The sequence below is a fragment of the Ceratotherium simum genome, chromosome 26 (genome assembly GCF_057802395.1).
Source record: "Ceratotherium simum simum isolate JZ-2026a chromosome 26, ASM5780239v1, whole genome shotgun sequence".
Lineage (NCBI taxonomy): Eukaryota > Metazoa > Chordata > Mammalia > Perissodactyla > Rhinocerotidae > Ceratotherium > Ceratotherium simum.
In genome coordinates this window covers 35,691,666-35,704,727 of record NC_141925.1, presented here as the reverse complement: position 1 = coordinate 35,704,727, position 13,062 = coordinate 35,691,666, and the positions used below count along the sequence as shown (strand labels likewise).

General features: G+C 61.2%; 1 protein-coding gene across 3 annotated transcripts; it reads right to left on the bottom strand.

Annotated features, from left to right (window-relative positions):
• Positions 1 to 1,323: 1,323 nt before the first annotated feature.
• AP5Z1 (adaptor related protein complex 5 subunit zeta 1) lies at positions 1,324 to 12,802 on the bottom strand. Of its 3 annotated transcripts, XM_087417495.1 has the most exons (18): positions 12,365 to 12,504; positions 9,960 to 9,968; positions 9,623 to 9,760; positions 9,172 to 9,358; positions 8,539 to 8,683; positions 8,280 to 8,392; positions 7,591 to 7,759; positions 7,057 to 7,197; positions 6,689 to 6,726; positions 6,441 to 6,603; positions 5,742 to 5,920; positions 4,933 to 5,075; positions 4,481 to 4,621; positions 3,680 to 3,791; positions 3,232 to 3,329; positions 2,510 to 2,642; positions 2,214 to 2,428; positions 1,324 to 1,929 (listed from the first exon to the last, which is right to left on the bottom strand). In XM_087417495.1, exons 1-18 carry the CDS (start codon positions 12,487 to 12,489, stop codon positions 1,659 to 1,661), a joined length of 2,520 nt encoding a protein of 839 aa, XP_087273621.1. In that variant the 5' UTR covers positions 12,490 to 12,504; the 3' UTR covers positions 1,324 to 1,658. The 3 variants fall into 3 exon arrangements, with proteins under 3 accessions (XP_087273621.1, XP_087273620.1, XP_004440939.2); XM_087417494.1 differs by lacking the exons at positions 9,960 to 9,968; positions 12,365 to 12,504 and adding an exon at positions 12,689 to 12,802 and having other exon boundaries at positions 4,481 to 4,639; XM_004440882.2 differs by lacking the exons at positions 9,960 to 9,968; positions 12,365 to 12,504 and adding an exon at positions 12,689 to 12,801.
• Between the last annotated feature and the right edge of the window lie 260 nt (positions 12,803 to 13,062).

The window sequence follows — 13,062 nt, the reverse complement described above, 5'->3', positions numbered from 1 at the left end:
CGGGAGCATGGAGACCCACGATTCCCTCTTGCTCTTGGTAGGATTCAACTACACAGGGTTTGAACTTGGGTAGTTTGACTCTAGACCGAAAGTCGACCCTCACAGGAAACAGGAAGGGAATGTTTCCGGATGGCCTTGGCTCTGCACGAAGCCGGAAGAACAGGGTCCCCTCAAAATCGGTCCACAAACGAGTTCTGACACAGGCTTGGGACCCAACTTACAATCTCCAGATGATGTGACAACAGCCCGAGCTAAGCTTAATTGAGAGTAGCCCCCCAGGGATCTGGCACAAGCGATAGGGAATTTTCTCTAGATGAACACACTCACCCTTGGACTCCAGTCCCAAGGGCCGAGCAGGGTCGGGGTGGGCTGGGGTCCGGGCGTCCGAGGCGCGCGGCGCAACCGAGGGGCGGCGCGGGGGCTCGCAGGGCCGGCTTGGCCCATCTCGGGAGGGTCAGGGGTCCTTTGGTGCTGCCCACCTCAACGCCCCCTACTCGGCTCCGCGTGTGCGTCACCTGGGCAGAGCATGGGCGACACTCCCCGCCAGGCCGGCCCAGTGGCCTCCTCCGTGGCTGCCGTTTCTCGTTTCTCGGGACGTTGGAGGGGGAAACCGCACGGGGGAGGGGCGCGGCGGAGCAGCAGCACCACCTGGTGGTAGGGCCGGTCACCGCGCCGGGCAGCGCTGGTCTACAGGCAGGAAGCAGACCTGAATGGACCAGTGGACGGCAGCGCTGGGGCTGGGGCTGGGGGTACATTTCTTGCCCTTCCAGACGCAGCGGGTCTCCCCTGCCTGGATAATATCAAAGCGACCCGGCTTTGCTCTGGGTAAGGCTCGCGGGGGCGGGTGTCAGGGTCGCCAGGAGCCAACAGGGGGAGCACCCTGCTTGGTTGGCCTGCCTTCTCTCCTAATGGCAGGAGGCTCCAGGCCACCCCACAGGGCCCAGAGCCCCAGGCTGCCCATCTTCAGGGCCTTCAGGAGCACAAGGTGGACTGAAAAAGGCCACTGATGGAATGCATGTTCCCAGGGGCAGTGGTCAGCTCTGGGAGACACACTCTTCCTTCCTGAACACATACATAGTGATCTGTCACTTCTGGAACATCTGGGACACTGGGGCTGGACTGGGTTCGGCCCTTTACACGTTGCCACCGAGTGGGAAGGCACAGCTGCTGGTGTCTGGCCCGGTGGGGCAAGGGCCCCTTATGTCCCCACGGCCTGCTATCCTGGCCCAGCAGCACTAGGGGGCTGCCCGCTGGGCTCCCCCACCCCCGGCCCTCTCCCCTGGGCGGAGGGAAAGGGAATAGACCCTGCCTGGTTCACACAGATACTTGTTAAAGGGGTTTATTTTTGCCATACCTGTTCTGACCCCTAACTGCCCCCAAACAAGGACCAGCAGGGCACAGAGCAGGCAGCTCCCGTCCAGCCCCAAAGTGGCTAAGCCACGAGTCACAGCTGTCCCACCACACAGCTCAGCATGTCCCGGGAGAAAGGCTTGAGAGAGACAAACACCCAAAGGGTGTGAACGTGAAGCCCTGCCCAGCGTGAGGGGCCGAGAGCCCCCGGGGCTCCTCCCTGGGACTCACGCCCTCCTCACTTCCTCTCTGATCACTAAGCCGAGGCTTGACCCTAATACAGGCTCTTAATCCTGGTGGCCGTCCCTTCACCCCGGCAGGAGGCCCGCCTCCCTCTCCGCCAGCCAGCTGACCGTGCGCAGGGCCAGGGGCAGGGCCGTGTTGGTGTCGCGGTGATAGCGGGGCTCGGACACCTCTGCGCTGGGTGTGAGCACAAACTGCGCCACGCTGGGCATCTTCAACAGGTTCAGCAGCTCGGTGGCCCGCGTGCGGACGGCGTCCGCATCCTCCTCACAGTGCAGGGAGCTCGTGGCCGGGCTCTGGGCCAGCGTCCTCATCTTTGACAGGAACAGAGAGACCCTGGGGACAAGAGAGTCCCAGCCAGTCAGCTGCAGGTGCACCCCTCACGTGGAAAGGGGTCTCGTGGAGGGGCCCAGCCCCCGAGGCACCCAGCTAGGGTGGCCTTAGCTCAGAGAAATGGGGCGGCAGTGCCGACAGCCCCGGCCGCCTGCACCCAACCAGAACCGCGTGCCGCTGACCCTGCGTCCAGACACCCGGACAGGGTCACACAGGGCAGACTCCGGAGCCACTGTGCTCTCCCCGTGGGAAGCCCACAGGTTCCCCCTCCCACCCCTAACCAGTACCTGGGGATCAGGTCCTGGCTCCGGGAGGCCAGCTTGGTCAGCGTGGTCATGAGCACGGTGATGACCTGGGGTGGACACTTGGGCAGGGCAGCAGAGGGGCGGGACTGGGTGACCTCGAACAGCAAGGCCTCCAGGCCTTCAAAGAACTTGTTGATCTGCTCCACAGTGCACCGCCGGTCCCAGGACACCGACAGGTACTCGCCAATGGCCCACACCTGGAGGGGCATGGCGCCTCAGCCCCCATCCCGGCGCTCGGGTGTCGGGAGAGGGACGGGCGGTGCGTGGGCTAGCCTTACCACGGCGGTCAGCATGCTCCCCGGGCCGCAGATGCCGCTCCCGCTCCCCACAAATTCCAGGAGCTCCTTCGCCAGCTCGACCACCAGGGAGGGGTGCAGCTTGCACAGGACCAGGAACTGGGAGCTCAGCACCCTGCCAGAGAGGGCGCTCGCGGGCTGCGGCTGGCCCCTCGCCACCCCAGACCCATGGTCCCCCATCTAGCGCCAGAGCCAGGGGTGGACGGGAAAGCCTCTGAGCACCAGCTGAGGTAAAGACAGTCTGGCCCCTAAAGGAACCTATCGCCCCCTGGGGAGGAGACTGGGACCGGCTCTGGTCCTTGGTCCAGGGCTTGAGAGGGGAGCGGGGACAAGCCTGCAGGTATCCGGCCCGCAGAAAGGGGCACAGTCAGTCTGGAAACCACTGTGGAAGAGGGACTTGGGCCAGCGCTGAAGATAGCTTGGGAGAGGAGGGAAGGACACGGGAACATTCTGGATTGGGGACAGAGGGGTCTGTGCAGCGACACAGGAAGCACTGGGCTGGGCCTGGGGATGACACCAGAGAGCAGGATGTGAGCTGCTGAGGGCAGCCCGGAAGAAGGGCCGAGGGCACCGTAGCGACCGAAGGGAGAAAGTGGGGGCTCGAAGCTGTGCCGAGCCAAGTGTGGGCTCAGTGAAACCTCTGGGCCTGGGGCCGTCGTGCTGCAGGAGGGAGGAGGCCTCGCAGGACGACAGGAGGGACCCACCTGTGCACGCGGGCTTCGTACTGCGGGACCTGGTAGAGCGAGTTGCTCCTCTCCAAGAGCAGCAGCGCCAGCTGGTTGGTCAGAGCCCCGTCGGCAAACTGGGGCCAGAGCGAGAGGCGAGGCAGGCTCAGTCCAGCCCAGCCGACACCACCTTCGGCCACACCTACTCTGGTCCCGGCTGTGTCTGCCCACCCGGGGGCCACTCACACGCCCCTGTTCTGGGGGGGTGGGGGCAGCTGGAGGGAGGGACAGGACCCTAGCCAGGGCTGCCATGTGCAGCCCTTTCCCCTGGGACTCTCAGGGATCCTCAGCAGGATTAACCTTCGTGCCACCGAGGAAGCTGAGGCTCTGCGAAGGGCAAGGGCGGGGCCGCGGTGCTCGCTCTGGCCGCCCCTCTGCCTGGGTGCGTGAGGCCCCAGGGAACGCGGGATCTGGGAAGCAGGCTCACCTGGGTCACCGCCGAGAAGAACACCTGGAGCAGGGTGGGCACCGCCTCGGCGCACTGGACCACCCGGGCACAGCTGGCCATGGGCTGCAGCAGCTGGTGGAGGGGCGCTAACCTGGGGGACACAGCGCAGCACCCTGAGCGCCTGCCCGCTCCCCCGCCCCAGCCGGCGCCCACAGACACACTGTGACCACGAGGACTGTGTAAGCCTGCAGGCCGGGGCCGCAGGAAGCGGGGGGGTCGTCGTGCCACGGCCTGGACTGAGCTTGGACGCCGCCTGCACTGCCCCCATCGGAGGAGGCTGTCCTGTCACCATGCACACCTCGTGCTGCCAAGCCTTGCTCCCGTCACCAGCCGCTCGATCCTCAGCACGGCCCTGCTTCTACAGGACACAGGGAGGGCTGGCACAGGGTGAGCTGCCAGGGGTCTGGGGTCGGGAGGCCTGTTCCAGTCCTGCCCTCCCACTCCTAGGGTGTGCTAAGCCTTAGTTTCTCCACCTGCAGAATGGAGTCAGCACGGCGCCTACCTCACAGGGTGATGAGGACTGAGTCAGGTAACAGAGAGCTGAGCACAAGTCCAGTGCCTGTGTGGTGGGGGTGACCGAGGCTGTCCCTCCAGGTCAGCAGGTGCAAGGCCCGGGGGTGGCCACCAGGGCCCGGCTGCCCTGGGAACCTCGGAATGGGCTCCAGCCACACAGTCATGTCCCAAGGTCTCAGGGTGCTCTCGAGTCCTGAATGGGGCCGTGGGGCCGGGGACGCCCAGCAGCCAGCCCACCCCAGGGGTCGCCACCCGAGCGGCCCCCACCTCTCTGTGGTCCCGCTGGCCTGGGCACGCAGCAGGTGCTGGAAGAGACCCTGGAACCGCAGGTCCCGGAAGCCCTCCAGGCAGCCGGGGGTCCTGAGCGAGGCGTCCCAGAGCGGCCTCTCGGACGTAGCCGGCGACGACCTGTGAGCAGACAGACACCTGAGGCCGGACTCAGACGTGGGCTCCGGACACAGGCCAACCGAGGCCCGACTCAGCCCTGCCCTCACAGGCACCCACTGGCCGGGGAGACACGAGCAGTTGTCATGATAACATCATGGTGCCCTGACCCGGTGATGAGCCCCAGGGTGATGGGAAGGGCCTGGGGGGTCTGGCACCTGCAGGGCGGGGCAGGGGAGGGGGACACGGAGGGAACGGTGAGGAGAGGGCTGGGTGTGCACGACCAGGCAGGGCTGGCAGTGGGCCCCGAGGGCAGGCGGCGCCCTGGGGTGCACCTGAGCTGCAGGTCCAGGGCCGCGGTCAGACAAGGTAGGTCCAGCAGCGCATGCAGCATCTCCACCGCCGTGCCGGCATCAACCAGTGACGGGAGAAGCACCACAAACTCGGAGGTGAGGGGCGGGCTGTGCCAGGCCAGGAACTGCAGGGACAAGCAGGGCAGCTCAGCTGGGATCCAGGAGGGCGTCTGTGGGGCAAGCAGCCCAGCAGCCCAGGGGCCGGCCGCAGAGGGAGAAAGCCAGCCACGACCTCATCACTGCCATCACAGGCGTGCTGCCATAGGGCAGGGGGCGTCTGCATTGGTCCCTCCCCCTTGTCATGCTTCACTGTGACCCAGGAGTCCAAAAAGACTCCCTTTCTTTCAGGACTGAGTCTCCAATTGATTTTGAAAAGGCCAGGCAGTGACGTGCCAGTCACCAAAGACAGATCAAAAGCCACCAGCACCAGAGCGCTGAACACACCAGGCAAGGCTCCCAGGTGGAGATCCGAGGATGCTCCAATCTATACAGACTGTATGGGGACCGACCCACCGTCAGGCCTAACTAGGCCTTCCCGAGAGGACGGGCAGGAGGCCTCCTCTGATGGCGACGCTGTCCATACGTGACGTATGGACACCCAGGGCCACCCCGCACCTCACCCTCCACCCTGCAGTCCAGGCCACCTCCCCTGAGGCCTGGGAGCCACCAGGCCTTGCAGTCACAGCCAGGACTCGCCTGGAGGCCCATGGGCAGAGGGGAGAGCCCAGGGCCCCGCGCACCCTGCCCCAGCCCCCCAGCCCCCGCCCTGGCTCCGGGATGGCCGAGCATGCCTTGAAGAGGTTAGGGAAGCTCAGTTTGAGAATGCCGAGGCTCCTGCCGAACAGGGGGAGGTTGTCCCTGCAGAACTGGACGAACTCGAAGGCCAGCATGGGGCTGTGGAAGAGCTCAGCGGGGACCCTGGTGAATAGGTGCTGGTAGACGGCTTCCGAGTCCACGGCGGCGGCCTCCCCTGAGAGGCACAGGGTGGGTCAGGGCAGAAGGCCTGCACTCAGCACGAGAACCCTCTGCTGCTGGGTGGGGCCCCTCAGCCTCAGGCCAGGCCTCCACGGCCATGTGTGTCTCCAGGACACCAACGGCTCCGAGACGTCCATCTGTACAGGAAAACCTAGCTGAATATATTCAGCCCCTCCCAAGTGTCTCCAGCCACAGACCAACCCTCTGAGCCACACGATGCGGAACGTTCTCAGGAAAGGCCTGGTTTCACAGCACCTTCCAGGAAACTTGCATGAACTCTCATGAAGAGAGTTCTGAGATTGACATAAAGTGGATGACACTTTAATTCACTATGTAAATGCATTTAAACACTACCACCACCCAGTGCAAATGGTCTGTCACAGCAATGCCGTTTGCCCAACAGGGAGGAGGAGAGCCACGTGAAGAGAAAGCCACCCTAACCATGACCTGCGCGGCTCTCCCAGGGAGCCCGGCCGGCCCCCGCCCCAGGAGCCCGCGCTGAGGTGGAAGCTCACCGTGGGTCAGGAAGAACTGGGTGACGGGCAGCAGCGCCCGCACGCACGCCGGATCCCCACACAGCCGCACCTGCAGGGCCTTCAGGCAGGAGAGGGTGCGGTACAGGAAGGACGGGTCCTGCCTGCAGAGCACGTCCAGCACCAGCACGGCCTCCACCAGGCACTGTGGGGACACCCGGGCCACTCAGAGGAGACGGGCGGGGGCCCCACCATGCCCCCTGCTTGCCCCCCCAACCCCGGGCACTTACAGCTTTCTGCAGGTCAGAGTCCCCCTTCCTCAGGGCTCCTGGGGGAAGGAAGAAAGTCAACTAGTCTCTGTTTCAGCATCAAAACAGCCAAACGAGAAGGTGCACTGTGTTCTGGAAGCTCAAGGAGAGACCCGACAACTGGGAGCAGAGGGACAGGATGGGGCCAGCAGAGAACCACCCCCCAGGGGAGATGTGAGGTTGGGACTGATGCCTGGTGGGCTGGGGACGCAGCCCTGAGGAGCCAGGATGGGTTCTGTCCACAGCCAAGCTCCCGGGGGTGATGCCTGGAAACAGAAGCCCCCAGGGAGCAGTGAGGGAAAGAGCAGCGGCCGAGGCAGCATGGCGCGGAGGGACAGCCCAGGACTCACGGCGGTTGCTCTGCTCAATGAGGCGCTGGCAGTACTCGAAGGCCTTCTCCCGCAGCCGCTCCTGGGGGGAAAGCAGGCGGCTGGCGGTGGAGGCGGCCGAGAGCACCGACAGGGTGGAGCCCTCCAGCTCCGACTTATCGTCTGGAAGAGAGGACAGGTGCTTAGCAGGAGGAGGGGCCGCTCCACCCCTGGGGCCCTCGAGGACCGACTGGCCTGTCCTGAGGGTGTGAAGAGAGCCGCCGTCACAGATGACACGGCACTGGGCCCATGCCCAGCCCGGCCACCGTCACCCTCACCAGACGCCCTCAGTGCAGTCAGGTTCCCCCCCCGCCCCCAGGAGTCCAGACGGTCTAAACCGCTGGTGGGCTTGCAAAGGGGGAGTTTGGTGAAGCTGTCTCAATAACCTTGTGACATCTGCCCTAAATGATCACTCTGGCATCTCTGACATGTCTGGGAGGGGCCTCCTGGCATCTAGTGGCTCAGCCAAGGCAGCACTGTCACCCAGGGGCACCCTGGGTCCCACCCGCGTCCCACCTGCGTCGGGGGTGCCGGGGCCGTCGGGGCCACTGTGCAGCAGCCATGCCCGCAGCATGGAGAAGGCCTGCACGTTCAGCCACTGGTCCTCCGTGAAGTGCTGGCCGGTGGACAGCACCGTGAAGAAATCTGTGGCCACCGCCCCGTCCACCTCGGTGACAGGGCCTGGCTGCAGGAGGCAAGGAGGGACAGGGCTGCTGCAGGGCCCCTGGGCTGCAAAGGGCGCAGGCAGCCCCTGGGCTAGGGGCTGAGGCTGAGAAAGGCCGCGGGTCTGCCAGGTATTCGGGGGGGCAGAGAAGAGGCTGCGTGGGATCGGGAGCCATTGCCCCACCCTGTCCTCACACCAAACTGGTCGTCCACACTCTTCTAGAACTAGGGGGCACCCGCCCTTTGTAAGATGCGTGAATGCTGGCATTTGAGTTAAGAATATGGCCCTCTGTCAGATGAGTGATGCCACCAACAAGTTCCAGACCTCAACAGGCACAGTGTCACGGGCTATGGGGCTGTGACCCCGTGTGACCCAAAGCACCTCCCCCTGCCCCACTGAGTGGAAACAGGAAGGAGGGATCATTCTGGAACCAGGGCAGGTGGAAGGACAGGAGGAGTGGACAGGACCCTGCGGGCAAGGCTGGCCAGGGCGGCCCAGGGGCGCCCAGGGACGGGGGTGCTGAGAGCATCCCCAGCCTCACCTGCCGGCCTCTGGGCGTGGAGAAGAAGCCGCCAGAGGAGTGTGCCACCCCTTGCTGGACGCTGGCATAGCGGAGCCAGTCCACCAGGCGCTTGTTGAGCAGGTTAGCCTGGTCTAGTGCGGGGGGAGGGAATGACACCGTGGGAAAGCAGTTCAATCCCCCAGACTCTCCCGACAGAGTCCACACCCTCGGGCCTCCCCGAGTGGGCGCTCGTCTCCTTTGGGAGCCACCCACACAGCCCCTCAGGAAGGGCGAATACCTTCGTGGAGGGTGCCCGGGGCGAGGCTGACGACCTTCGTCACGACCGGGAGGAGGTGCCTCAGACTGGGCCCCTCCGGCTGTCGGCTCTCGAGGACTTTGCAGACGCGCTGGCCCACGCTCCTGACCTCCTGCTTTCCGTCACCCTGCAAACCAAACACAAGCGGAATGCAAAGCACTGACTTGTCCGAGGGCCTGAGCAACAGGTCATTCCGTCAGAAATATCTGGAAAGGGGACTGCCAAACTCTGAAGGCTGCCGCTCTATTAGTGTCATTAATGCATAATGCCACCTCATACAGACACCTAGGAATGTCACCAGAGCAGTCCAGGCCCTGCGGCCTGAATGAGCCTTCACAGAGTCCTGGCTACTTCCCTAGGAATGAGGGGGAAGAGGGAGAACAGAGAGATGGAGGAGGCAGGTGTTGCTGCTTGTTCCAGAAGCATCCGAGCACCAGGTGTCCTGGCACAGCCGAGGCCGCCATAAAAACTGTCAAATGGAAGGGGAAGCCAAGCTGAGCCTGCCCATGCGGCAAGTCGGCACCCTCGTGGGGACCACGGACCAGCCTCCTGGTTCTCTGAGGCCCCAGGGCCACCAAGGGCAGGTAGCCGACCAGACGGTGACAGTCACGTTACCTGGGCCAAGAGCACAGAGGCCACCAGGCTCAGCTGCCGCGTGTTCTGGACGTGGTCACAGGACAGGCTCAGGCTGTGGGAGGGTGACATCTCTCTCAAGATGGCGGCGCAGAGAAGCTGGAGCTGTTCAGGGCACGTGGGCGAGCAGAGGGTGGTCTGCAGCAGGTCCACACACGTCTTCTCCAGCCTGGGACGGCAAGGCCACGGCGGGCGGCACGTCACACCACCGCCAGAGCACCCGGCTCCCAGGCTCCCAGTTGCGCCCCTCTCAGCCCAGAGAGGCGGCCCGGGGCCCTTCGGCAGGCGGAGAGAGCTTTTCATATTTGAGGACCTTTAGCGCTGGTTTAAGTGGACACAGACTCAGACGCCACAGGGACGTTTGCGCCCACCTGCCAGGCGCTGACAAGGTGCCCCCCCGGGCCTGCCATACCCCAAAGATGATCCCACTCACTTCCTGCTATATTTCGTGGCCGAGACGATGAGGAAGAGCCTCTGCAGGGCGTCAACGGCATCAGGCCCCAAGTCCTCCTCCTGCAGCAGCTTACAGACCCGGCAACAGAACTTCTTCAGCTCCTCATCCTGGATCTCCCTAAGCGAAGAAGACCATGTCAGCAACCTGGCATTGAGAGACCTGGCCGAGGGATCCAGAAATGTCGCCCTGAGCTGCGACAGAATGCCTCTCGGGCTGGGGGAACATCCCTACCAAGCAGAGAAACCTGGGTGTCGTGGGAAGTGATTCCACCACCCCACGACATCTCATGTGATAGATCTGCTGACTGGCTCCCAACCCACTTCCTCTCTCCCTGGGATTCAGGATCCATGGAGCCATTCCCCTCCCCTGCCGGGAAGGGCTGTCGGGGAGACCATCACCCCAATAGTTTACTACCACACACCTCATTAACAGAGACTCCACGCTTGGATTCTGTTACTCCAGGAGCAGAACTAAAACTGATTGATTTTAGGAGTCTCACTCAAAAGTAACAGAAATTTAGTCTAAAGTAAGTTGCTTTTCAAGATTCCTTCAGTGAGCCTTTCACTTCTGGGAACAAGAGTCAAATCTTACATATTAAAGGGCAAATATTATCACACATTGTAAAGTAAGCCTATTATAGTTTCTTACTGTAACACTTAATTTGCTTAATTAAAAAATGTATCTATTGAGCATTGACAACAGGTAAGATATTGAACAAAGTCTCAAAACGGAAACCTGGTTTTAGGCTTCTATTTCAGTCCAAAAGCCAAGAAAAGGTAACATGCCGATAACTCGCTGTTCTAGGGACCTCTGGGGGCTCTGGGAGAAGGGCCCCCCATGCAGCCGTGTCCTCACCCAACCCCCCAAGCTGTGGCTGAAGTCCACTAAACCCATTCTGGACGGCTCGGATGCTTGAGCTCGGGAATCTGGAATTTTGAACCGAGAGACAGGGCGTCCCCAGCCCTGGGGCTGAGGAGAGGGTTCGGTGAACATCTGGAGCTGGGGGCCTGGGGCGGCTTCCTGTGTTTCCTGTTCTCACTTGAAGGCTGGCAGATAATCCCAGTGAATTCCCCGCCACTCCTCAACACTGCCACGGCCCCTCTACGGTCTGCATTGTTTTACTTAATCTAGCCAGAGTTGGGTCCAGTCACCCACAAACTAAAGAACAGGCACACGTGGGATGAGGAGAAGGACACAGAGAGACAAGAGGCCAGGTCCGAGACTGAGCGAGGAGCTACCAGACTGTCTCGCAATTATAATGGAGAATCTTTCCCAGAACGGTGGGCCTCCTCATCCCAAATTAATCCCTTCCAGTAAACTCTCCAAATCACAGGATTCTTCCTAAAAGGCCAATCTGCTCAAACCCTTAGCTTTCAAACCCAAACTCCTACAGATGCCAACAATCTTACAAGGCCCGGCCCTCCTTACTTCTCCAAGAGCCGACAAGTCCTGTTTCTCTTGCTTCTGACCCTTCGCAAGGACCCTCTACCTGCAATACTTTTGACTTCTTCTCTCACTGGTTAACGCCTCACTCGTTCTCTGAGCTTGTTGTCTCATCCTTCTGGAAACCTCCCCTGACCTTGCTGCACCCCCTGCCCCCAACTTTCTTCACTTATTCTTCAGCTTAAAAGAGATGCTTCTGATAACTTCTTCCACGCTTGCTTTCCATCTCTGAAAAATTTAGAGAAACTAAAATTCACTCCAAATCCTAACTCCCAAACCTTACCAATTTATTTTAAAGTGCCACCAAAAACCACAGGCTTAATTAACATAAGATATATAGAAACACTAGTAAAACCTAACTGATAGTTGTTAACTTTCCTCAAATCGTAACAGAGAAATTGTATAACTCATACATTTTACTTATGGATATTTAACCATACCCTATCCTCAATCCACCCAAGACAGAGAGACAAAGAAATAAGAAGTGAAATATTGTGGGCTATTCCTTCTGCCTTTCATTCTACGAATTTATGACCTTGAGTGGAAGGTGAGTTGGGAGAGGCAAACCCAATGAAGCTCTGAGCGGGTCTCAGTTGTGCAAGAACTTTGGGGTGAGCATGTCGCATGTTGAGTGAGATGCTAGGATTTAAAGATACCTATTTTTTCATTTAATACAGTCCCTAAATTCAAGTGAACTTGGAATACTGGAACTTGAATATTGGAATATATATCCAATATGGAAAGACAGAAAGTGTTGGACTTTTTGGAAGATGGTGCTGCAAATCCACAAAACACCTTCCTAACAGACTTTCAAGGGTTATTTTGACTATAAAAGATTTTTGCCCTGTTCACAGACTTTAGACCCTAATCTGCATTCAAGATCTTGCTTCACTATAATCACAGCAGCCGCAACCATCCTAATCTTTCCCACCAACAGCTCTGAATCCAGTTTTTTGGTTTTTAAAGTTTAGCAGGGGCTTGTGGTTGTGGCTGCATTTTCTTCTTTTAAACAAGTAGCATCAAGTCTTAGACAGTCTGATGGACTGTGGGGTTTTGGTCCTAGCCTACATTCCTTCTCCCATGACTGGTTAGTAGGTGAGGAAGGGGCTACCGACTAGTTAGGGGAGTCCCGAGCCAGCTATAGGCCAGAAGCCCATTCAACGCATCAGCAGAAGAGCGATCTTTCTAAATCACAAGATCCTCCCATGGCCCCCAAAGCCCTCGGGAGGTTCAAACTCTTGAGCCTGGCACACACAGCTTGCCATGGCTCAATCCAACAAGCTCTCCAGCCTCTCTGTAGCTTTGCCCTCTTGACCCTGAAGCCACTGACAGCTTCTGGATACCCCGCTCCCTGCCTTTGGCCAACCAACCAGCCGGTCCCACTCCCCTTCATTTCCACTCATCCTCAGGGCGCTGCTCCGGCGCCACCTCCTCCGGGGACCACCTCGACCCTCCCCGGGCCTCCTCCCCCCGTGCTTGGCCGGCGTGGCCTCCCTATTCCTCGGGTCTCCAGAGCTGGTCCCGGCGGGCACCTCCGAGCCGCCGCGCCCGAGCCCCGCCCTCAGACCACCACTAGGCGCGCCCAGGGACCGGCCGGGGCACCTGGCCTGGCGGAGCAGACTCTCCGCCCCCGCCGTGAACATCCCGCAGCCGCCGGCACCACACGGACACGCAACCCGCGCGCTCCGCCGCTCCGACTCCAGGAGGCGTGCCCTGTCTCGCCGGCTTCCGGGTTGCATCACGTGCCGCGTCACGTGGGCAGAGCGGACGGGCCGCCGACCAATGGACTTTGGCGGAGCTTCTCGGGGGCGGGGACGTCAGCGCTCAGACCGCTGGGCCGGGTGGGCTCCCGGTCGCCTTCCGGCACCGCGGGACTCGGAGAGCTCCTGATGGACGCCGGGAGCCCGGGCTGTCACCGGGCTCAGCGCCGTCCCCCCAGCTCTCGGTTGTTTCATCAACAGCTCCGTCGGTGCGGG

Coding starts and splice junctions, on each gene's coding strand:
- AP5Z1 (XM_087417495.1), bottom strand. CDS start 12,489: ATGAGTGGAAATGAAGGGGAGTGGGACCGGCTGGTTGGTTGGCCAAAG. Junction 6,727..7,056: donor CATTGAGCAGAGCAACCGCC/GTGAGTCCTGGG, acceptor TCCTTCCCCCAG/GAGCCCTGAGGAAGGGGGAC. Junction 3,792..4,480: donor GCCAGCGGGACCACAGAGAG/GTGGGGGCCGCT, acceptor TGTGTCCCCCAG/GTTAGCGCCCCTCCACCAGC.